Source organism: Parasteatoda tepidariorum, chromosome 8, assembly GCF_982258835.1.
Source record: "Parasteatoda tepidariorum strain Cologne lab strain chromosome 8, Ptep-v5.0, whole genome shotgun sequence".
Classification (NCBI taxonomy): Eukaryota; Metazoa; Arthropoda; class Arachnida; order Araneae; family Theridiidae; genus Parasteatoda; species Parasteatoda tepidariorum.
Genome location: NC_141762.1, coordinates 58795011 through 58820014, shown reverse-complemented (window position 1 = coordinate 58820014; position 25004 = coordinate 58795011). Strand labels below are relative to the sequence as shown.

At 30.9% G+C, this 25004-nt stretch overlaps 2 protein-coding genes across 5 annotated transcripts in view; one reads left to right on the top strand and one right to left on the bottom strand.

Annotated features, from left to right (window-relative positions):
• The window catches only part of LOC107444617 (phosphomannomutase 2), a 12367-nt gene extending 5722 nt beyond the window's left edge, over positions 1-6645 (top strand). The window contains exons 4-7 of the mRNA XM_016058829.5: positions 432-523; positions 1261-1360; positions 1912-1987; positions 5282-6645. Coding sequence (XP_015914315.3) covers positions 432-523; positions 1261-1360; positions 1912-1987; positions 5282-5502 — 489 coding nt within the window. The 3' untranslated portion in view covers positions 5503-6645. The remainder of the gene's footprint in view (positions 1-431; positions 524-1260; positions 1361-1911; positions 1988-5281) is intronic.
• Positions 6283-24903, bottom strand: LOC107444616 (uncharacterized). Of its 4 annotated transcripts, none has more exons than XM_087150398.1 (4): positions 24571-24903; positions 11267-17162; positions 10926-11158; positions 6283-6574 (listed from the first exon to the last, which is right to left on the bottom strand). In XM_087150398.1, the coding sequence occupies exon 2, from the start codon at positions 16229-16231 to the stop codon at positions 13925-13927; it is 2307 nt and encodes a 768-aa protein (XP_087006524.1). In that variant the 5' UTR covers positions 16232-17162; positions 24571-24903; the 3' UTR covers positions 6283-6574; positions 10926-11158; positions 11267-13924. The 4 variants fall into 4 exon arrangements, with proteins under 4 accessions (XP_087006524.1, XP_087006525.1, XP_087006523.1 ...); XM_087150399.1 differs by having other exon boundaries at positions 12911-17162; XM_087150397.1 differs by having other exon boundaries at positions 10926-17162.
• Positions 24904-25004: the final 101 nt, after the last annotated feature.

Here is a 25004-nt window from a genome sequence, read left to right as displayed (position 1 = left end):
TGAAATATGGATTTTCTTTATCCATCTATTGAAACTCATTATGTATTCATAATCATAACAAATATGTGAATAATCAAGGTTTTTAATTAGGACTGATTGAAGGACCTGTATCAAGTAAATGCAATGATATAATTTTGATGCCCAGAATTATTCTAATTTTCTCTTTTAGCTATAAGGACTTAAAAATAATTAAGAAAAATAAATTTTTTGTATCTATATTTAAAGTTTGTTTATAATTATGTTGAAATAATTTTGCTGGCACACTATTTTTTTTTCTGCCCTAAAAAATTTTGAATTCCAAGGAGCGTGTGACAACTTATTTTATATGTACTTACACAATTTTTAGAGTATTAGACACATAATGCATGAGTGAAATCCCTGTTTATTGCCATAACCCTTCTAATGACCTTATTATTTTAAATATTTTTCAGAGTATTTTGGGACATATGGGTGAAGAAAAATTGCAGAACCTCATAAATTTTTGTTTAATGTATATGTCAAAAATAACTTTGCCTGTTAAACGGTTAGTTTATTTTTACTATTATTTTTTCCTTTGCAATTATTTTAGCATTGTTTTGAAATTTTAAAAGTAGTATATTGTTTAAAGTAATTTTTTTTCTATTATCTAATTAAGTTTTTCACTATAATTTTGAAGAACAGTTAAGAAAATTCTAAAAAAATAAGAGAAACTTTGATATTTTTTCTTGATTGATGCAAGGTAGTATCATCGCTGATGTATGGAATTGATTTTATTTTTAAATATTCTAAAACCGTCTTCAATATTAATTTTCTTCAATTTAACTCAAATTCATCAGTAACATTGTTTTTGAATTTTATAAATTTAATTTGTAAGTATTGTACTTTCACTTTTATCTAACTCAATATCTAAATTCGAATTGATACAAACTTTAACAATGAAAGCTTTACTATAATACTAAAACGTAACAATCTTTTGATGTAGTATAATTTGTTTTTGTTGCTATATTATTATTTGAAAAGTAATTAAAAAATACTACAAAATAATAATTTCAAGCATTTTACACATTTTTTGAGTTTAATATTTTTGTGAGTAATGCTGTTGCATTTTTAGATAACATTATTTAATAAATGGTAAGATATCATGTTAAAATTTTTAATGTTTATAATGACTATAATTCTTTTGTCACAAAATTACTACTGTATTTTTTAAGGATTTCGCACACTTCGTCAGATTTATCTTAATTTATAACATTTTGTAACAGGAAAAAATATGTTTTTCAGTGGAAATTTTGTGGAATTTCGTAATGGACTCATAAATATATGCCCTATTGGTAGAAGCTGTAGTCAAGCAGAACGTGACGATTTTGCAGCATATGATAAAGTAATATATAATTTTTCCATTATTTATTTTTAAAAAATGTATTTTTTATTTGATTTGGGTGAAATGCAAACTTAAAATTTACTATAAAATTTAATAGAATTTCATTTGAAGTTGAGTTAATGTTGCTTATATTCATATAATGTGTGATAATAGTCAACCTCTTTTTGTAAAAATTCTATTCTATATTTCATATTTAAATTTTTTTTTGAAAACCCTCGTTGTGTTATTGAAATATATATATCTGTGTGTGTTTGGTGTTTGTGTATGTATTGCCCTGAGACTCTATCTGAAATGGACAAAATTTAGAAAGATAAGATACCTCAAAACTGAATAAGTTTATAAAAAGAATATTTTACCGAGGTGGCAATTAGTATTTACTCTTGTTTTTTGTTAATTGTCCTGTTTGCATTAGCAAAGATAAACTATAATGTAGGTTTTCTGTAATAAAATAATTGTATTATTATTTCACTAATTTATACAAAATGTGCCTTATTTATGTGATGTGTTATTGTAACTTAAAGATTTTCAATTTGTTGTTTCATTTTCTTTAGATACATAAAATTCGAGAATCGTTTGTAGAAGTTCTCAGAAAAACTTTTCCTAATCTTGGATTGGTATATTCTATTGGTGAGTTTTTTAATTGATATGAAATGTGTTTCTATAAACGTTTCACTCTTTCTTGTTCAAAGTAGACAACTGAGTATTTTTGTTCAGCTCAATATAAATAACATTAAACACAAAAACAGTTATCTCAACCTTACTACCTATATTACATTTTATTGACATAAAAATTAATATAAAAGCATTTATTAATAATAATTGATAAAAGGAACTAATCCAGAAGCAAATATTACGGGATTCTTTTAAAAATATATACATTATACTACCCATTCATTAATGAAACTATTTACATGGTTAGTTTTTGATAAATTTTTAAGTATTAGTTTTTCTTCAATGCCACAACAATGTAATTTTTAGGTATTATTTCTTCTTCAATGGCATTTTTAAGTATTAATTCTTCTTCAATAGCACAATAATGGCATTTTTAAATATTAGTTCTTCTTCAATGGCCCTGAGTGGATCATGGCCTTCTCAAGGAGTCTTTTTAGGGCATTTCCCCATTTGGTGATTGTCTTCCAATTTTAAGTTCTCAGAATGTCGATGTTTTTTTTGAAACAGTTGATCCCTCTAAGGCAAGATTTGCCTCTTTGTCTAATTCCTATAGTCTTAGCTAGAAATAGTTTTTGACAGTTTTGGTCTTCCTGCATTCTAACCATATGTCCAGCACACTTTATCCTTTGGATTTTCAAGCATTATGTGTCATCAGGCTCTTTAAAGATTTTATGTAATTCTAAATTTGTTTGCCTTCATCGTAAGCTGTCCACCTGAGTTCTACCACAAATACTTAGACCTTTTCTCTTGAAAATTGCCTTTGTCTCCTCTTCTCTCAAGGTTATAAATATTAGTTAATAGTTTAAAAATTCATCTCTGATTTCACAAAGAACAATTTCAATTTTCAGTGTTGTACAAATATTTCAAATAAACTAAAATACAAATATTATCTTATACTTTTTATATAATTATGCATAAACAATGATAATAGTATTAAAATTTAAGTCCCGATTTTTACAAGTCATTAATTATTTGTTACTTTATGAATGTTAAAAATTTATAAGCAATTTTATCGGATGAAATATTTCTTAAACCTTTTGTTATATTATATTTAATTTATAGGTAATGCTCAGTGTAAAAAAAAAAAAGACTTTATTATAGTGGGGGACTGGTCCTTAAGGTGTTGAAATTAAATTGTTATTGCATTTTATATATAATCTGTACACATGAAAATTAATTTGCAAAAGTGTTGATAATAAAATTGATTATAACCTTAATAAAAATGTTAAAGTAATTTTTTTTGTGTTAAGTATAACTTAATTTTTAATTGAACTTACTAATTCCAAAATAAATAAGATATCTGAAGGTTATAGGTATTAATAAGTTCAGTTTTAGATATTAATAAATTTAGTCATGATTTAAAAACAATCAAAACTTAGCAGTATTATTGGTATGGGGTGAAGGGAAAAAAGTTTTAGAACTTAAAAAATATGTGTTAAAGCTATTTCTAATAATGTATAGTAAAAAAAACTTAGAATTTTCTTCAATAAATCTATTTGAATTTACCCAAAAAAAACTTTGTCGGAAATACCTTTCTGAGTACCTTAGCCAAATATTTACCCAAACATTCTACTAAATATTTGCTGTACCGAATATTTGGCAAAAGGGCCAAATACCAAATAGTGGCCAAATATTCGTTACATTCTTATTTTTAACATCAAAATTATATGCAAGAATTAATTTAATTTTGAAAGGCTTTCATATATTTTATATTTACTTTTAAAAATTTATGAAACTACAGTGAATTCGCGATAACTCGAATCTGATGGGACTGACGAAAAACTTCGACATATCGGAAGTTCGACTTACCGTTAGTTTCGGTTTTGGACTTTCAAAATATTGTCGGATTATTTAATTAATGCTTATTATTTGCAAATCTTCTAATTGCTTACAATATTTAAGATCATTTTTCTGACAAGCCATTTTCGATAAGACTGTTTGAAGCACTTTATGATACCCTGGTCCATCGGCTGCAACTTTGCTGTTGTGTTTGGCGGGAGAAACTGCAAGTTTACTGTTTTCACATTAAGTAGATCACAATGCGCTGTGCATTTATCCATAAAGAGTATCACTTTTTTTTAGCGAAGAATTTCTGATCCAATTTTCTTACATAGTCTTCAAATAAAACTGATGTCATCCAAAACTTTTTGTTAGACTTGTAATCCAAAGGATATGTTTTTAAATTCTTGAAACATCGGGGATTTCGGTATTTTCTGATAACAAGTAAGGGCAATTTCGCTGTCCAAGACGCATTTCCTCCAACTAGGACAGTCAAACTTTCCTTGCTCATTTTACCCCCTGAGCAGTTTTCATCCTTAAACATCATATTCTTATTTGGAAGACATTTAAAAATTAAACCCATTTCATCAATATTGAAAACATCATTTTAACTGTATCCTTGAAGTAAATTTGGTAACGTTTCATTTAACCACTGTTCACATACTTCAAGAGGGACAGCTTTAGCTTCTCCATGAAGAGTGCGAAAGACATTGTGTGTGTGTTGCAAAGGAAGGGGCAAGATATCAGCTCCTACGTTTTTTTTTCTTGCTTTAAAAGATCTTAAAAAAATCGAGTTAAAGGGAGTAAAGTTCGAGTAATAGAGAATAATTAACATGAAATTGAAGATAAAAGGCTCGGGACCTCATAAAAAAATCGAGTTATAGTAATATTCGAGTTATCGTACTTCGAGTTATAGCGAATTGACTGTATTTGTAAATTTAGAGGACAGAATACAGAAGTTCTTTTTTATATCTGTAGTGCATTTTATTAAAAAATTTTATTGTACTTAGAAATTATTTTGAATTTGCTTGATTGGAAGCTATTAAAATTTATTTTCTATCATTTTCCTGTATTGGTTGTATGAATGTAATTTTCTATGTATTTCACACTTTAATAAGTTAATTTTAACAAGCCTGTTTATGTTTTACATGTCAAAAATTTTATACCATGCAAATTTTATAATCACTGCATGAGCTTGTTAAATTCTATTTATTTTTTACCACTCTTTAAGGTTATCAAAATTTGTCTAACTTCACCAATGTTCATTTATGCTTAATGCTTCTTTGTTATAATATCTAATACTTTTTTGTGAACAATACTTAAAACTTACCTAAATCAAAGTCTTAATGAAGATATAAGTTTTCATTAATATGTATTTAAAAAATTATTCCTTGTTTCTAGCCAAAAATAATGTTTGAAATCTTTAATATTTTTTTTAACTATACAGAATTGTCTACTTTAATGTTTTAGGTGGACAGATTAGTTTTGATTGCTTTCCTGCTGGTTGGGATAAAACATTTTGCCTAAATTACGTTGAGAAAGATGGTTTTGAGAAAATATATTTTTTTGGTGATAAAACTTCAGAAGGTGGAAATGATTATGAATTATTTCATGATAAGAGAGTTATAGGACATACTGTGCAAAATCCTGAAGACACTATGATCCAATTGAAAAAAATTTTCTTTTCTTAACAGCATGTTATTGTCATAATTTTTTTGTGTGTTTTATAATTATTATTGTCTGAAAACCTTGCAATTTTGTTTATAATTTTCCATTCACGATTTTTTTTAAAAATATTTTTTGTGTAAAATTAAACTTCTCAAATGTTAATCAATGAAGATGTCTAAAATTTTATTTATTCCTTAAAAAAAAATTTTTTTTAGTGTTGTTTACTGAATACTGTTACAAGCTACTTATCTTATATGTACCCCATGTAAGCAAATCATTTCCAATTGCTTTAACCATCAAAGCAAAGTTTTTTTTTATGAACATTGTTAATTTTTGGTATTAAGTTTTCATATTTTCAATTTGTTGAATTTCCTTAGTAGTAGAATTAAAATAATATAAATCCTTAGTTATTATTAGTATTAATTAATTCGGATAACTTGGTTACTGGGTAAGTTATACTATTTTCTACTGGTAGTCAACATGCTAATTTGGTTTGTTTTACAAGTGTGAATGAAATATTGGCCAGTGACATTTAAACAAAAATCAATTTCATGTTTTGTTCATTTTTTTTTATTTATTAATATCATTAAAGAATTATTTGGGATATTATTCCAAAATAATCACTTGAGTGTTGTGTAAGTTTTACTTTTCATTTTTTTTTACTAACAGTTAAAATTTTAATTTTGCTTTTTGTTATGTATGTTACATTTATGTTAATTTAAAAACTATTTTTCTAAAGTAATAATAAAAAGTTACAATTTTTAATAACTTACTATTATTTTTTAATGAAAATTGAGGATAGCATGAAATAATATATACATATAAATTAATGTATGTGAGTATTTAGCATTTGCACTCCCTGGTGTTGAATTTCTGAATTGAAGAAAATGAATTATCATAAGATGATTTTTTGTGTAAACTATGTAAACATTACAACGTTTCTATATGCAGAGCTTTTTCTTTACATTTGGAGTTTTAGATACTTAACTTTTTTTTCACAAGTGCAAAGTACCAGTAATTGCAGGGAAGAGACTTCTGGTGACTTATATTTTATCCAGTGAGCTTGTCTTTTTTAAATAATGTCTGTCATCTAATCTAAAAAACAAATGTTGGCAATGAATAAACTAAATGTACTGTATTTTATATAAATGCATTTAATTCATGAATTCTTGTTTTTATTTTACAATATTTTTTATCTATCCACCTGACATTAGTATATACAGTAGAACCCGTTTAAGAAGTTTTTCAAGGGAGTGGAAAGAAACGACTTATTAAACGGGAAAACTTATTAAACGGTGAAACTTAAAAACACATTAATAAAAAACTAAAAAATTTGAAATTGTGTAACTTATATTAAATTCTCAGCCTAATGAAATAAATATTGAATTTTAATATTCATTTAGAAAAAAAATTGCTAATAAATAAAAACAAAGTAACCTACTTTATTTTTTGTTTCATACAATGTAATATACGTTGTTACAATAATTGACTAGATTTCTGTGAGAAAAAATCGTGTAAAGTGGTTTGTTTTTGTCTTTTCTCACCTACCTTTAAGTGAAAATTGTCCAACTGCTGTAAAAATTTAAACATTCCCGGGGGTACATTTTCAACAGTGTAAATAAATTTCCTAAAAGTATCCAGCCCTTTCCTGGCATCAGAAAAGCTAGGTGGTTTAGCAATATCTTCTTCAGTTTCACTGAATTCTTCTGTATCATTTGTAACATCACAAATATCCTCTAATGTCAGCATATCACAAGGTAAAATTTCGTCGTCAACGGATACATATTCTTCAAACGATGCTGTGAAATTAAGTTTATTTTTGAATGACTTCCAATCATTAACAAAATTTACGTTTGTTTCTTCGTCTTCATCTGATATTTCATATTCAGCTTCTAAGAGATATTCTTCATTTGTATCTCCGTCAGAGAATTCAGCTTTCCGAAAACAGTTAGCAATGGCAGATGGTGTTATTAATTCCCATGCTGATACAATTAACTCAATCGCTTCTAACATATTGACTTTTTTTAGCTCTCCAGTATTTTCAAGTCCTTCCAGCATCCGTTTCACAAGTCGCATTTTATAATGCTGCTTAAATACCTTAATAACTCCCTGATCCATTGGTTGTAGAACAGAAGTAGAATTTGGTGGTAAGAACTGCAACTTGATGTTAGTGTACTTATTCTCCTTGGAATGAGCAGCGCAGTTGTCTACGAAGATTATGATGTTTCGTTTTTCTTTTCGCATCTTACTGTCTAATTTTTTCAAATACGTTTCAAAAATTTTAATTGTCATCCAGGATTTTTGATTACTGTCATAATCACAAGGCAGTGACTTAACATTTCGAAAGCATCTTGGTTTTTTCGATTTACCGATAACTAAAATCGGTAATTTTTCTATACCATTCATACTGGCCCCAACTAAAATTGTCAAACGTTCTTTACTGTTTTTTCCGCCATGACAGGGTTCACCTTTAAAGGCAAAAGTTTTATCTGGTGAAAGATTGAAAAACAGTCCACATTCATCCATGTTAAAAATGTTCTTTGGTTGATACCCTGAAATAATTTCAGGTAATTTAGCTTTCCATTCTTCAGCTTCTTGTAAATCAACGCTGTTACAATCTCCTTTAATTGTTTTATAAACTAGACCAGCTCTTTTTTTCATCCGATCAATCCATCCATTGGAAGGCGTAAAATCAACATTCAATTTCTCCGCAATCTCTAATGCTTTTCCTCTAAGAAGAGTTCCGTTGACAGGTATGTTGGCGGATCTTGCTTGTTTAAACCATATCATCAGTTTCTCTTCAATATTTTCGTATTTTCCTTTCTTCACTTTTTTTACTTTCTGGGATGCACCGGAAAAAGAAGAGTTTAAGATGATGTCTTTCTTAGCAATAATGCCATTTAACGTAGTAACAGGAAGATCTAAATTTTTTGCTATTTGAACTCGTGTTAATTGAGGATAGCTGTCAACAGCTTTTAAAATTTTTACTTTGTCATCAATAGATAGAGCTTTACGCTTAATGCCTTTACAGGACATTTTCCACAAAAATCAAACTTTTTACGAGGATTTTTAAGATAACATAAGCGCCTACACTAAGAAAATTTTCAACGAAATGCTGCTAAATGTTTAGATGTATCTTTCTCTTCAGTTATTGAATGGGTGTGGACAGCAGTGAAGTTCGTGAGTCACCAGGCTATTCATTTAAGGTGGACACAATGACAAAGCTATTCCCTACATTCTTATCAGTTTCATAGTTCATCTAAAGGTTCACATTCCTTTGCTCACACCTGTTCCTGATAAGTCACCTTTCTTTGTAACAAAGGAGTGATGAAGGTCAGTGGTCAGTACCCATACATGTGTTTGTAAGGGCAAGTTAAAACTAAATAAGACATTTTAAATAAAATTTTAAAAAATTGAAATTAGGAGTGGAAACTTCTTAAACGGGAAAAAAACTTCTTATAAAAGTAAATTTAACATTATGGTAATTGGTTTTTTAAAAAATAACTTCTTACGCGGGAAAACTTCTTAAAAGGGAACTTTTTAAGCGGGTTCCACTGTATATATATTTTTTTTTTTGAAGTGAAAATTAATCAATTTTTAATCACTTACTATAATTTTTTAATAATATTTGAGGATAGCGTGAAATAATATACATTTCTCATATTTCTATTATTAAATATATATAAATTAATGTATGTGAGTATTTAGTTTATTTCACGAGTATATCTGAGAGTGTTGTATTTTGGTTTGTGGTTGGCTCTGATTTGTGGATGGACAGCACGTGTGACCAACGCCACCTGGTGGCCTCCGCAACGGTCTCAGTTGTGTGTTAGGCATTACTTGAAGTGACTGTGTGAGTGATCAGGTAAAATGCAACGTCGTCGTGAGTGAACGGGCATTCGAATGCAGCATGGTTGTGGGTGCTCGACGCATGGGACATTCCATTTTGGAAGTGGCTCTGGAATTCGGCTTCCCAAGGTCAACCGTGCCGAGAGTTTACCGAGAATGGGTGAATGATGGTGTCACAGTCCACAACAGACACCATTCCGGGCGTCCACAGGCCCTAAATGACCGAGACAAGCGTAACCCGAGACGTGTGGTAACTTGAGATGTGCAACAAAGAGCAAACGAGGAGAGCAAATGTGCAACAAATCACGGCTGAATTCAACACTGGCCATGATAGAGACGTGTCCCAGTGGACAATCCGTCGGAACATGCGTGTTCTCGGGTATGAGAGCTGTCGCCCCACACGTCTGCCACTGCTAACCCAGCGCCATCGGACAATTCGGCGTGCATTTGCCACCAATCACCACGGATGGACACTGCAACAGTGGCGCAACGTCATCTGGTCTGACGAATCACATTATCAATTGTTCCATGCTGATGGGAGGCACCGTGTGTGTCACACACCGCACGAAGCGATGGATCTAGCATGCCAAGTGGGCACAGTCCAGGCCGGTGGCCTATCAGTCACGGTGTGGGGTGCATTTTCGTGGCATGGAATGGGCCCCCTGGTCGTTCTGGATGCCACATTGACAGGTCAGCGGTATCTTCAGCTGCTTGGAGACCATCTCCACCCTTTTGTCATGTTTCAACACCCTGATGACATTGCTGTGTATCAAGATGACAACGCAGCCCCACATCACGCCAATATCGTCTGTGCCTGGTTTGACGAGCATGCAGGTGAGATCCAACGACTGAATTGGCCACCTCGAAGTCCTGATATGAACCCCATTGAACATATCTGGGATGCCCTCGACATCAGGCTCAGAGCATTGAATCCTCAACCCATGAACAGGCCACAATCGACTGCCACTCTGCAGGATGTGTGGTGCCAACTACCTCCGGACGTGTTCCAGAGCCTTGCAGACTCACTTCCACGCCGTATTGCTGCACTCCGCAGGGCCAGAGGGGGCCCGACCAGATATTAGGTGGGTATCCCATGAGTTTTGCTCAGTCAGTGTACATATGTGTAATTATAAGAGGAGCATAAACTACGAGCATCACGTGGTTGGGGGGCTAGGCTAGTGGTATGGTGAATGTAAGTGAAGCTTCATAAGTATCGTTAAAATGAAAGAGCTGAAGATGCTGATAAGCTCTGACCAAAAGGTAATGTGGATAAGTTACATTTTTCCTCTCTGGGTGTACGCAAATAATATTTCCACCGGTATCAAGAAGTCACCTAACCCACTATTGTATGACAGAATCAACAGGGTAAGCCTGTATTTCCACCTATATGGCAAGCAAACCGTAAGGAATGTTGTTGAAAGTGCAGGTAAAGGGTAATGGAGAAAGTGAATGCCATTTTGTAACGAAATGGATAGAGTTTAAAACATCAACTCACGTGAAAACGAGCAGACTTCCACTTGGTCCCTCGTGACAAGAAATTTTGTTAACCACCAACAGGAAAGCAGATGATTACAAATAAAACTGTAAGTGCACCTACCTACAACTCCGACGCATGGAACCAGTTACTCCAGAAGAAATGCCAACAAGTTGTTCGGCTACAAAGACGTATTGTTAAGGCTGTCCAACAAGGAAGATGGGGTAAGGTGAAAGCTTTACAACATCTTCTCACACGCTTCTTTAGTAGCAAAGCTTTAACTGATAAAAGAGTAACTGAAAACCACGGAAAAAACACGGCAGGTGTAGATCGTCAACTGTGGTTAACTTGCAATGCTAAAATTCAAGGAATAAAGCAGTTAAAGCAAAGAGGATATAAACCTTCCCCGCTAAAACGAATTTATATCAATAAATCTAATAGCAAAAGAAGACCTCTTGGCATACCCAGGATAAAAGATAGAGCTATGCAAGCATTGTATTTGTTTGCTCTGGAACCAATATCTGAAACAATCAGTGATCGTCACTCCTACGGCTTTAGGTCCAAAAGATCCTGCGCAGATGCTATTAAGGCTTGTCACTTATTATTGGCAAGGCGCAATCGACCACAATGGATATTAAAAGGCAATATCAAAGGGTGCTTTGACAACATTAACCATGAATGGCTTATGAAGCATATTCCTATGGAGAAAAAAATTCTTCAGTTGGTTAAAGGCTGGTTTCTTAGAGTCAAAAACCTTGTATCCCACAACTGAGGGCACTCCGCAAGGAGGTATAATTTCTCCAATAGCTAATTTTACCTTAGATGGCCTTGAACGGTTATTAGAAAGTCACTTTGGTAAATTAGGTAGCAAAAGAAGAGACAAAATCAGAAGTGGAGTAAATTAAATCAGGTACGCAGACGACTTTATTATTTCAGGTTTTACACATGAGTTACTGTAAGATGAAGTCAAGCCTATGGTATCATCCTTTCTTCGTGAAAGAGGTCTAGCTCTGTCAGAAGAAAAGACAAAGATTACATTTATTGCAAAAGGGTTCGGCTTTCTTGGCTGTAATGTGCGTAGATATAGTAAGAAATTATTCATTACGAAGGAAAGTATTAAGAGGTTTCTTAAAAAAGTGTGTGCATTAATAAAAGTAAATATAGGCAGTTCACAAGCTGTAGTAATTAAATCACTCAACCCTTTTTTAAGAGGATGGGGAAACCACTACCGTCATGCTAAAAAAGCGTTCAGCAAGATAGACAATGAAATTTGGCATAGTTTATGGAAATGGGCAAAGACAAGACATCCGTAAAGGATAAAAAATCGTTACTTTAAAGTAATGAATCATCGTCAATGGGTATTTGCTACTTCTGTATGCAAGAACAAACCAAAGGGAATAAGGTTTATGAGCTTACTCAAACTAAGCAACATTCCTATTAGACATCATGTTAAAATCAGGGCGGATGCAAATTCACTTGACTTATAATGTAAAAAGTATTTTGATGAGAGAGTGAAACGAACAAGAATGTTACCAAGCTACTTTTCAAGAGAAGGTTCTCTACTGTTAGTGTCACCACTAAAGTTGATGTATTCTGAGGATTTATGAAAGACAAACCGGTTCGAGAAAAGAAGAACTTAGATAAGGGGTTCAAGCGTAGTGTAGGGAAACCTGCATGCTGCGTTTCTAAGGGAGGGAGTAGTAGTAATACTGCTTCCTTACCTGACCAGTTCACTAAAACTAAGGGCTTTGAAAAGCGTACTCAATATTACGCTGCTAAAGCCTATTCCAATCAAGCAAATCAAGGTGATGATTATCATAATCTCAAGAAATTATCCTCAGCGCTGTTGCTGATTGCATTATTTTTCCAGATAAGACTAAGTACAAATCACATCATCTTAGTAAAGAATAGCTTTGAGCATGACTAAAAGGACTTTTATTTCGTATTCATAGAACTACCAAAGTTTACAAAAACGAAAGAAGATCAACTAGAAAATATAGTTGAAAAGTGGTGTTATTTTTTTCGATATGCAGCAGAAACAAGGGAAGAGGACCTAGATACTTAACTACTTAATTTCATATCAGCGTTAATAAGTAACGGTACACTACCTTCCACATTAATCTTAGTCCCAAAGTTGTATAACTGTACTCTGGATACTTCTTGACCATTAACCTGAATAAGGCCAAGCTCCTTATCTTGCTCTGCGAGAAGTTGACGTTCTGTTTTAATTTTTTTTGCTAGAACTTGTCCACCTCTACTCGATAATAGCTTATTAGCTTGCTCAACATCAAAGCGCTAAAGAAGAAAACCTTTTCCTCCTACTTTATAGCCAGCAAATTCTTCAACTTCCATAACGCTTTTTAACCCAGAAACAAATGCTGTGTTACTGTCAAAATAAGTATAATTATCATCTGTTCTATAAATAGCAACAACGTGGTTACTTGTAACTAGATGGATAGCAAAGTCACCTTTAATTTCAGCTATGCAATTAGATAAGCCACCAAGTGTTTTGTAGCTCTTAGTATTGATTAAGTTTAAAGGTAGACTATTCGCAGCAGAATCTAGTTGTTGTTCAAAACTGTCAAGTAATTTGCTGAAAGCAAAAACGTCTCTTTCTTCCCTTTTAGATATCTGCTTACCTTGTGCTATATGCTCATAAATTTCAGCCGAAGTTACTTAAAAAAGATTTGTCACTCTGCAATAATAAAACTTGAGATAAGTCACGTGTAATTGCTACACATTTACCATCAATCTTAACTCCAGTTTCTTCAAATAAAGCCCTTGCTTTACCAATCCATGGATGATACAAATTTTGATAAGTGTGAAAACATCTCTCATTGTTTTTTGTTATGGCATACCGACTGTATTTGTTTTGGAGATAAATCTCTTGAGATACAAGAGCTACCTGTTGCTGTCTAAAATTTTATCATCTTGTCTGTTTCTACCCCGATTGGTAGTACCCTTCCGAGTTTTTCTCTTAGCTTTAGGATCACTCTGTTGTAGACTATCTAAATTTTGTTCTTGTTCTATTCTCTCAGATGAGTTACTTTGTTTAGGACCTGCATTGGTTGCTTTGCCTTCTTCACATAATTTTGTCCATCTAAGAAAGTAGAAGGAGCTTTTTAAATTTTTTCTCGTAATATGTAAAGTATCTCGCGGGGCGGGTGATTTTCGATAAGATCGCTTAAATAACTTGTTTTGTTTCCAGCTTTATCAAAACAAAGATTATGTAATTTTTCAAATATAGGACAAATATTAATTCCTACTCCATATAATAGCTTAGTTGATAAATTTTTTGGCGTAAAAAGCTCCTCCTCGGCTAAGAAGTGATTTAAATAATTTTCCTTAAAACATGATATATGAAAATTTCTTAAAATAGAAGCAGCATTATTTCCTGCCAGGGATAATACATTTGATAGATTATACGACCTAAGACCTGCCCTATAGAAATCATCTAAAAGCTGTGTTGTGTTTCCCTTCTCATCAAAACAAACATCATGAAAATCTTTTAAAGCATAACAAATATTAGCTTTTGCTCCGTGTAATATCCCAGATAAATTACTCGCTGTAAGACCTCCCTTCGAATAAAGAAAATGGTATAAATACTTTTTTGTCTCTCCTGTAAAACAAAAATCATGAAATTTTTTTAAACTATCCGCTGCTCCACTCAGTATACTACATAAATCACATGGCCTAAAACCTGCTTTATATAAGTCAGCTAACAGCTTTGTTTTTTTCCTTTTCTTATTAAAACAAACACTATGCAATTTTTTTAAAGTAGAAGAAGCATGAACCCCTGATCCACATAATATACAGGATAAGTTGCTTGGCTTAAAACCTGCCTTATAGAAATCATCTAAAAGTTCTGTTCTTTTCCCTTTGTCATAAAAACACACACTATGCAACTTTTCAAAAGCATCTTTAGCATTAGCTCCTGCTCTACTTAAAATACCAGATAAGTTATGCAGCGTAAAGCTTTCTTCTCCATCTTTTTTCTTAATAAAGTGCTTTAAATGTTTCGTTTTATTTCCTTCTGCATCAAACCAAAGATCATATAATTCTTTAAAAGCCTTTGTAGCTTTAGTTGCCGCTCCACCTAAAATGCTGGATATATTGGGTAGATTTATTCCTTCTTTTTCTAGAGTTTTTAAATATTGAGTTTTATTTCCTTCTGCATCAAACCAAAGGTCATATAATTCTTTAAAAGCTTTTGCAGCTTTAGCTCTTGATCGATGTAAAATACTGGATATATTAGGTAGATTTATTCCTTCTTTTTCTAGAGTTTTTAAATATTGAGTTTTATTTCCTTCTGCGTCAAACCAAAGGTCATATAATTCTTTAAAAGCTTTTGCAGCTTTAACTCCTGTTCCATTTAAAATAGTGGATATGTTAGTTAGATTTACTCCTTCTTTTTCTAGAGTTTTTAAATATTTAGTTTTATTTCCTTCTGCATCAAACCAAAGGTCATATAATTCTTTAAAAGCTTTTGCAGCTTTAGCTCCTACTTTACCCAAAATACTGGATACATTAGTTAGATTTACTCCTTCTTTTTCTAGAGTTTTTAAATATTGAGTTTTATTTCCTTCTGCATCAAACCAAAGGTCATATAATTCTTTAAAAGTTTTTGTAGCATTAGCTCCTACCCCACTTAAGATACTAGATATACGAACTAGATCTACTCTACTTTCTTCTAGTTTTATTAAGTATTGTGTTTTTTTTCCGTTCTGATCAAACCAAAGGTCATATAATTCTTTAAAAGCTTTTGCAGCTTTAGCTCCTGCTCCATGCAAAATACTAGACATATTAGCTAAATTCATCTCTTTTTCTTCTAGAGTTTTTAAATATTGAGTTTTATTTTCTTCTGCATCAAACCAAAGATCATATAATTCTTTAAAAGCTTCCGCAGCTTTAGCTCCTGCCTTACTTAAAATACTGGACATACTAGATAGATTTATTCCTTCTTTTTCTAAAGTTTTTAAATATTGAGTTTTATTTCCTTCTGCATCAAACCAAAGGTCATATAATTCTTCAAAAGCTTTTGCAGCTTTAGCTCGTGCTCTATTTAAAATACTGGACATATTAGCTGGCTTTATTTCATTTCTTTTCAGAATTTCTAGTCTTTTTTCTCTAATTAAAAAATCTAAGAACTGATCAAATTCAGGTGTTCCTTCTCTACCAACCACACTTTTAGCAAATATTATTTCTTCATTAGACAAATCCCGTCTAGATTCATCTTGTAAATCACTAGGAAATTCTGAATCTTCATAGCACAGCTTCTTCAATACTGTACTATCTTTGTCTGTAACAGAATGCTTCCGTTTTCTACTCATTTCACTATTTTCCTTACCTGGACTCCTTGAATAACCACCTCGTTTATGTGAGGAGCTTTCAGTATTTTGCAATGGTAACAGCAAAACCTCTAATTGCATAGTAGCAATAAAAATCAGCAAAGCAAAGTTATTTTTTTATGACCAATAATACTACTTTTCAATAGATATATATTCATGTTTTTTATCACTATAATAGTATAGTTACTTTTGTTTAATTAAAAACAACAAGCGTGAGAGTTTTTTTGTTTTGGGATGCGTTGGTCTACCATGTGAATCATGCGAACTTTTCTTTATAGTAATTCTACTCTATCGCAAAACCAGCTATACTAGCCTACTTTAACTAAATTTACGTATGAACTAAATTACCTAACTTTGTTGAAATAATTTCACACCTTTATTTTCACAACCCTATTTTTACGTAACGCGTTCTCACAAATACATGTACTTGTATCTTGAAGAAAGCATCTAATGTTTTAAGCTTAAGCGTTAGATGGAGAAGGGAGGAACTCTGAGTGCATACTTAGATATAAAATTTGTAAAAAAGATAAGAGCCCCCTTCTCAAAAGTATAGGCTGAACGGTATCGTAGAAAGACCTAAATGGTTCTAATTCTGTATTCACAAGACTAGCCTTACTTTTCACTTTAAATGGTAATGTATGAAGATATATATGACCAAAAACTTTTTAGGCATAGACGTATCGAAAGATCGTTTTGATGTCTTCCTCTCGTTTATAAGTAAAAAAGGGAAACGTGAAACTAGAAAAAAATGGATTTCAAGGTCTGCTGAGTTTTCTACAAAAGCATAACGTAGCAGAAGTAAAGGCATGTATGGAATCCACTGGTTGCTACAGTGAAGCTTTACCTGAATTTATACACAATGCTGGACATTTTGTTAGTGTAGTAAATCCTTATTGCATAAAATCTTATGCAAGGAGTAAACTTGTACGACAAAAGAATGATCAAACTGATGCAGAAATTATTAATGATTATTGCCAAAGGCAGGAGCCAACTAGCTGGGCACCACCTTCTCCTGAAAAGAAAAAATTAAAACATCTTTATTGTTGCTCGGCTGCGATAAAGTCATAATAAAAATAATAAACAATAACATTAGCATTTTAAAGTCAGAAAACTACAAATCATCCTGATTGGCTTTTAATATCACGTAACTGACTTTTGACAAGGGTTAATGTTAAAAAGTGACAAAACCATAAAATGAAGTAAATGAAGGGAAGAAAGGGAATAGAAAATTCCCTACAGAAAATGAATAGTTTTTAAAATATTTTAATTTTACATAAACAAAATATGTAAGAAAAATTAATATAAATTTGACTTTGTTTTTATTCAAAGCATTAATAAAGATCAAAATACTCATTTATAAAGATTTAGGTTTTTAAATATTAGTATTCAAATAATTAAATACAAAAAAAATGAATTTATTTTTGAAAAAGATATATTTTTTAAAATAGTAACTTGGTAATGGAAAAGTATTAATCTTCTGTGTGGCCGCATTGTTATTTTACTCAGACTGTATTTTTGAGCTTTGCTTAACTGAAAATTTTTCAGGAAAAACTACACTAAAACATTTTTTAAAAAAATGCACAGTTTACAGAGTAAGAAAATTGTCCCAAAATTTTAAGTACAAACTATAACAAATAAGCCAGTAACAAGTGATTTTTGAATTGAAGCACATTTGAATTAAATAAGCTTTTTACAAAGTTTAAATGGCATTTCCGCAAATCAATCTTCTTTTTTTTATATATATTTACACTTTTTAATTTTAAATAGATTTGACCAAAACTAACAGTATGTAAAGTAGTTTCTGTTATAATTAAGTGTTTTTAAAATATATTTATTTTTCAATTTATTGAAAACTTATTATTACATTTGAAGAAATACTTAATAAGGTTTCAGTTTATCACTCAGTCAATCAAAAAGCTATAATCATGATCACAGTAAAAAAGAGAAATGTACAACAAAAACTACACTAGTAATAATTGTGTAACTGTGTAAATGAAAGATTTAAGTGGCATTTTAGTGAAAATGCATAAATTAGCTTTGAAGTTTATACATTTTTCATCTTCATTATTTCCTACTATCTCTATGTTTTTAGTATATTTGCAAAGAAATGACACACTAAAGTGATACATTGATTTGGCCTAAACTTCTTTTTGAAGCAGTATTTATAATGATTTTCAAGCATAGTACATAATATTATTCATGAAATAATATCTTAAATGGGTCATGGAGCTTTGAAGACAACAATTTAATACATAAGAGTTTAATCATTACATCAATATGGTATTCTGTTCTTGTTTTTCCTTTCCTTCTTGCACTTTTCTGTCATATTAACTGCATATTTGCACAATAAAATAATAACAATTGTAGCATAAATACAAAAAAAAAATTTTTATTTATAACACAGCTTTAGATAGAAAAATTACGTTTATTTATATAGCACATATAAAACAAAGTACTGCTGAAACTATTCAGGATTCTTTAGTTACAATTGCTTCCTAAACGAATTTACATACTTTAACAAATCACTAATTAAAACAGATACAATTCAGAACACCCCTTAACTCTTAGTTTAATTCCTAACATTCAAAGGATTCAGAATTACTAAGCTGAATTACTGCACTACTGATTCCAAATTACTATTGGTTTTTTTAGGTTTGTTGATCTATTCTTTGCTTGCAAATACTCTTGGATCTTTTTGCACACTAAGAACAATCAAAGATTATTTAGATGCAGCTTCCACTAAGATTTTCAGAAGTAAATGAGTAAGCAAAATAAAGAATGTTGTGTAGTTAAAAAAGAATGAAATAAGAATTGACACTTAGACTCAGGTCTTTAACTTATGGGGCTTGCTTTATAAGAATCATTTTGAAATTCAGTAGTTACAACACTATGTCACTCTACCCATGTGTTTTAAGTCCCTGCAACTTTTGGCTATCATAAAAAAAATGCCATAATAAAAAATTTAGCAGAATTTACATGCTTTTTGTCCCTCAACCCTACCAATTATGAAATCATTTAATTTATTAATGCAAAAGACGAAAGACGTGCACTTAGCTGAATTTGATCCACAGATAAAAGAACACCAAAAAAAATTTTCGTGCAAAGGAATCATATGAAAATGTATAAGAGTATTTAAAAATGGCAGCAGAAATGTGCAAGATGAGAAACCAAGATAGCAACTTTCTGTCATTAACCATGATGAGAAGTACTGATAAAAAAGTTAAACTAGGTAGCAGATTTCTAGAGAATGGAGTCCAAATGCAGGTTGTAAGGTACAATAAGTTTTTAATATTAAAGAAAACTATAATTAAAAGTAAATTAAACTGCAAGCTTTTACGTAATAATAATATTGATATAAATGGTACAATTGTAAATTGTACAATGTATTAATGTTTTAGTCAATCAGTAGAAAAATTGTAACAATGTAACCCCAGTATCAAATACACTAATCTAGTGATGTTTCTTGCTAAACCAGACTCTTATCAGATCATCTACTAAACCAGACTCATATCTTATTAGTTCAGTCCTATTTTACCTATTTTGAGAAGTTTGTCAATAAGGGGCTGGGTAGTTGATTGCAACATCTTATAATTATAATTTGTAATTCTTTTGAGTTTAGCAGAATATTTTTTCAAATTTCTAATGGTATTGACATTAAATAAATTAATAAGAATATAATTACTGCATTTTTTAAAAAAAAAAATCTTTCTGACAATGCAGTAGGGTGAAAAGTGTGATATGAGACAGGGAAATTCAAGCATAAAGATGTTCAGAAAAGTGCATTAATCACAAGGAAATTGTTATAATGGTATTGGTATTATAGGGTAGATATTTGCATGATAAAAAAGATTGGTGTATTAAAATCATCAGTTTGAGAGTAGAGAACAACTGAGATTGATTAACAATTTGAGTCCTAAAAAGTAATTTCAGTGGAACCCAGATGGACGGCTTTTATGGCGAAGACGAACAAATTTAGAATAATATAAATATTTAAAGAACCCCTGTGGCAGAATGGCGGGGGCATTGTTGCAGAATGTTAAAGTTTTTGCAGAGAAAGAATTTTATTTTAGGAAGTAAAGAATTTTGGTTTTCTATACAGCAAAAAAAAATTTTTTCTCTAAAATTATATTTAAAAGATGCCTTTTTTTGCGCACATCGGAGGGGAAAGAAATGTTCATGATTTTTCTATGCTTATTTGAGAAGAACATTGATTTCACTACAGTGCGAGAATCTCGCATATTTTTTTCTTTTCTCGCATTAAAAAATGATTAAGGCGAGAAGTTCGTGCACTCTATTAATCAATTTTAAAATGCACGAATCTCTCGAATTTCGGAAAAAATTTCTTCTTCCACCATTTTGAAAGAAAAAAAAAATTAAAACAGCTACGACAAGCGTTGAGAAAAAAATGAGCCCTTTATCATAAGTTTTTTACAGTTAGCTCTATCTTTAGCTGTTAATGAATTACCAAACTCCTTCATTGACAATTTACAGCAATTTGTAAAAGTTGAAGTCTGGAAAAACTATGCTGGAAGACCTAACAAGAAGAATGAACATGGTAGAATGAACATGGAAGAATGAACTTCAACGAACTTCACTATTCCATAACAGAAATAATTGAAAAGCCTATGCTGGCAGATGTAGAGGATAGGAAAGTGTGTGAACAATGCTACAAATTTAATTAGTGATTCCGAATAGTTCAGCATCTGTTGCAAGGTCATTTAGCACCCTAAAGCGAATTAAAACAAAATATCGTAACAGATTGACTGATGAGCATTTGAACGACCTAATGAGAATACTGATGAAAAAGTAGATATAGAACATTTTTCATATGATGATGCAGCAAAAATATTCAATGGTTTAGAAATTAGAAGATGTTAAAAATGTATTATAATTAAAGAAATATTTTTTTCCAGGTCTATTCGTGTTTTTTTAACTTTTAGAAATCTCACTTAACTTTTTGAAATCTCACCCTGTTTTTGAGAGAGGGTGAGAAATTCTCTCCCATTTTTCTTCTGTAATGAAAACACTGGCGGAATGAAAAATAAAGAATAATTAAGTAAAAAAATTCTTTTCTGTTGAAACGTTGAAAGAATTTTTTTCTGCAGTAAACATTCCTTTAACACTCTCATTTTGCACCAATATTCTCGTTAATCCATGTGGTATTTCAAACGTTCTTTCAACAGTTATTGCTACAGATCTATGCTTTTTTTTTTTTTTTTTTAAATCTAAATGACTTTTATTGCTCAGTTATTATTTATATTCTCATAAATTTTTTAACAATGCCGATATTATTACGGCATGCGAAATTCGAATCGCGGGTTCAAGAAATAATTTTTTTACACGCTCGTTTTGTGCCAATATTCTCGTTAATCCATCTAGTATTTGAATTGTTCTTTTGACAGTTATTGCTATCAATTCTCACGTTTAAAAATATATATATATATGTTTTTTATACAATTTAATTATACGCGAAACTCAAATAAATTATTTATTTTTACTGTGACAATTTTTTGCTAGTAAAACTGAATTTCATGGAGTTTTTTAAAATTCCGGTCATTTTTCAGTTAATATTATTTCTTCACCGAAAATTTCCATTGCATGTTTAACTAAACACTTTTTGACATGCTCATTTTATGCCGATACTTTAACAAATCCATGTAGTATTTCAATTGTATTTTCGGCAGTTATTGATTTTCACGTGATATTTAAATATACTAATATATTTCCGACAATATGGAAAATTCGAATCGTGCTAATGAAAATATAATTTTTCAAGCAATGATTCTATCACTTTCTTTCGGGGGGCGGGGTGTATTTATTTTACGCAGTTTTTAAAATCCCATATTTTAAAAATGATATTATTTACTACAACAACCGAATCTTGAAACAAAGCAAGAATTTAGTACCCCCTTTTTGAAGAGTCTGATTCGCTTGATTTCGCAGTTGATCTTTTTTCGGTAGTCACTGCTAAGGAAAACAGGAGTTTTATTATTTTTTTTTAATGTGATGATCATTTACGAAATGCTAAAAAGGAAATAATTAGCGAGTTTTCTTCTTACAAAATGTGAGAATCTCGCTCATGATATTAGAATACAAAAATATTACACATTCATTTAAAAATTAAATACAATTTTATTTTATGCAAATAATTTTTTATTGTAAATGCAACATTTTTGTTACTTTAAACTCAGTTAGTAACATGTATATTTTTATAAAAAGCATTTTCCAGAAACATATGCGTGCAAGAGAGGCTTGTCGCAGAAAGCCCAAAAAAATTCTGCCACAGAGTAAAGAGTGTGATTTTGTGAAATACAAAGTATAAAATGGTTCAAACTATTCCTAACCTAGCCTATAAAAGTTAGACGAATGGGCGGAACTCATCTTTGTCACATCGCCTATTTGGAAAAAGTTAAGCACATGCAGAAAAACAAAAAATTTAGTGACAGTTACCAAGCAGAGAGAAGCCAGGACTATTGGATAAGGATAGGTCTCACCCAGGGCTATTGTGCCACTGAAGAAGAAAAATTTCACTGGCTTCCACTTAATTTCAGAGAAAGCTTTCCCTGATATTTTAGGTATTTCACGAAACTAAACGTAAATCCACACCATATTTTATCCATACCATGCAATTTTTCATCAGAAAACTGATTTTTTTTCTATTTGTTATATCAAATATTAGAAATTGTGAGCAAAAAAAAAAAATTATTGAAGGATGATGAAAACCTGGAAAAGTTTCATTAAAATGTGGAATTTTTATATCAAATAATTATAATAGGGTGACCTGGGGTAGTTCCTGATCAAAAAACGCAAACATCTATTTTGTGAAAAAACTATTCAAAATAGAATTTTAATATTTACTGGAAGTTTGAGGCTATATGAGATGAGTCCAATGCCACCTTCTTTTGTTTGAAAATCTAATTAGAATTTAAAAGATTTTAAATTTTTAGTGATCAGGAATTACCCCTGGTCTTGATCATTTCTGGGGTAATTCCTGATCACTTCTGGGGTAATTACTGATCACCAGTTTTTATAGTAAAGGGGCTGTTTAAAAATAATTATATAATGGTAATTAACAAATAAGACATCAAGATCAAACAAATAAACCAAAAAGATATGTTTAAGCAGCTAGTAAAATGATTTATTTAAAAGCAAGAAGAACGATTAACACTTTAAATTTTCAAAAATCTTTTCATCGTGCCATACATTTTAGGCAATCAGTCAACTCATTCTCATGTTCTTCTGAAACATAAGAGAGTTCCCACATGGGTTACTTTTGCTGGATTTTTTAACTTCTTTAAGGGAAAGTGTAAAGCTAAGTAAGGTATGTCAACAGCTCTGACAGCAGCTCTCACACTGAAATTTTCATTTTCAATCATTAAAGGAAATTCACTATTTTTGTTTTCTAGAAGCATAGTATCCTTTTTAGGCTTATAATTTCTCACCATATTTATAATAGGCTAATTTATAAACTTAAAAATTATTCTAACAATTATACTAGGCTAATTTATAAACTTAAAAATTATTCTAATGATGTATACACATAAAATTAAGATGGAAGCAAGGTCAGACAAACCAGAAATGGTGCAAATCAGAATACAGTCTTGTATACGGTTAAAAACAATTTTTGTGATGACAATTAAAATATACTTTATAGTTGTTCCACTTAATAAATATGAACTGTTATTTAAGAAAAGACAATTAGGTATTTATAAGCTATTTTATATACTATTTATAAGAAGAAATGACAATGATCAGGAATTACCCCAGTGGTCAATAATTACCCCATGTGTAGGGGGCAACATTTGATATAGTTTACTATAATCAATTATAATGTTTACAGTAGATGTGAAACAATTAAACAAAAGCTTACACTACTTTTATATTAAAGAAAAAGAAAGTGACTCAAAATATTTATTATTAAGAGAAGGAGGGGGATCTTTACAGAAATGTGTACATTTTGAAACCCATCTTTGAAATGGAAAATAGAGAAAGCAGTTTAAAAGATACTTATTTTGTTAGATTAAACAAAAAATTATTATTAAGTAAATGTAGTTATACTTTATTAAAGTATACAAGCATTCTTGTCCATGTCTTAAATTAAAAAATAAATTTTTTTTTGAAATAAAACTTAGGTGATCATTATTTACCCCAGAAACAGAGTGATCATGAATTACTCCGGGTCACCCTAGATGTTAGGTCTTTAACTTGAATCTTAATGAATAATTATTGTTACTGGTAATTCTAAAACTGATTATTTTCCAGCTATAATGAAAGAATTTTAAAGGCTTTTGTAAAATATGAAACTTTTCCTGCCTTTTAGAGTCAAATTAAAATTTTCTAATAATTCCACGCTTTCCCTGATGCATGGGTGCCCTGTTTCAGGTGATAACTTTAACAAAATAAACTTTTTAATCACCAACCATTTATTTTCTTTACAGCCGTCAATAATGAAACAATATGAACACAAACTTGCTGACCATGGACCAAGATGCTTAATGGAGAAATTTTAGTCCCTGCATTTCAGCTGCTGGCTCTTCCTTAATGGAATAAGCTTTCCAATCATGCGATCAAGCAACTTTAACAGCAGTTAAGATTTAAACCATATGTATAAAATTGCTGATTCACTGGTTTCGCCCTGATTGTTATTATTTATTGCAATTACATAAATTTTCAGGCTCGTGTGCTCAAAATAGGCGCGTGCTTCTTGTTTCGTCTGCAAGCAAATTACTTCGCTTCATTTTCTTCACTCGACATTGGCTTAGCCGGTGTCAATTACCGTCTTTTGTCAATTATGCTTTTATTTCATTTTTTTATTATATGGAATATCGGAGTGGCAACGCAAATATCTGCCGGC

Excerpts from the sequence above, each read along its gene's own strand:
- LOC107444616 (XM_087150397.1), bottom strand. The coding sequence starts at position 16,231 with ATGCAATTAGAGGTTTTGCTGTTACCATTGCAAAATACTGAAAGCTCC.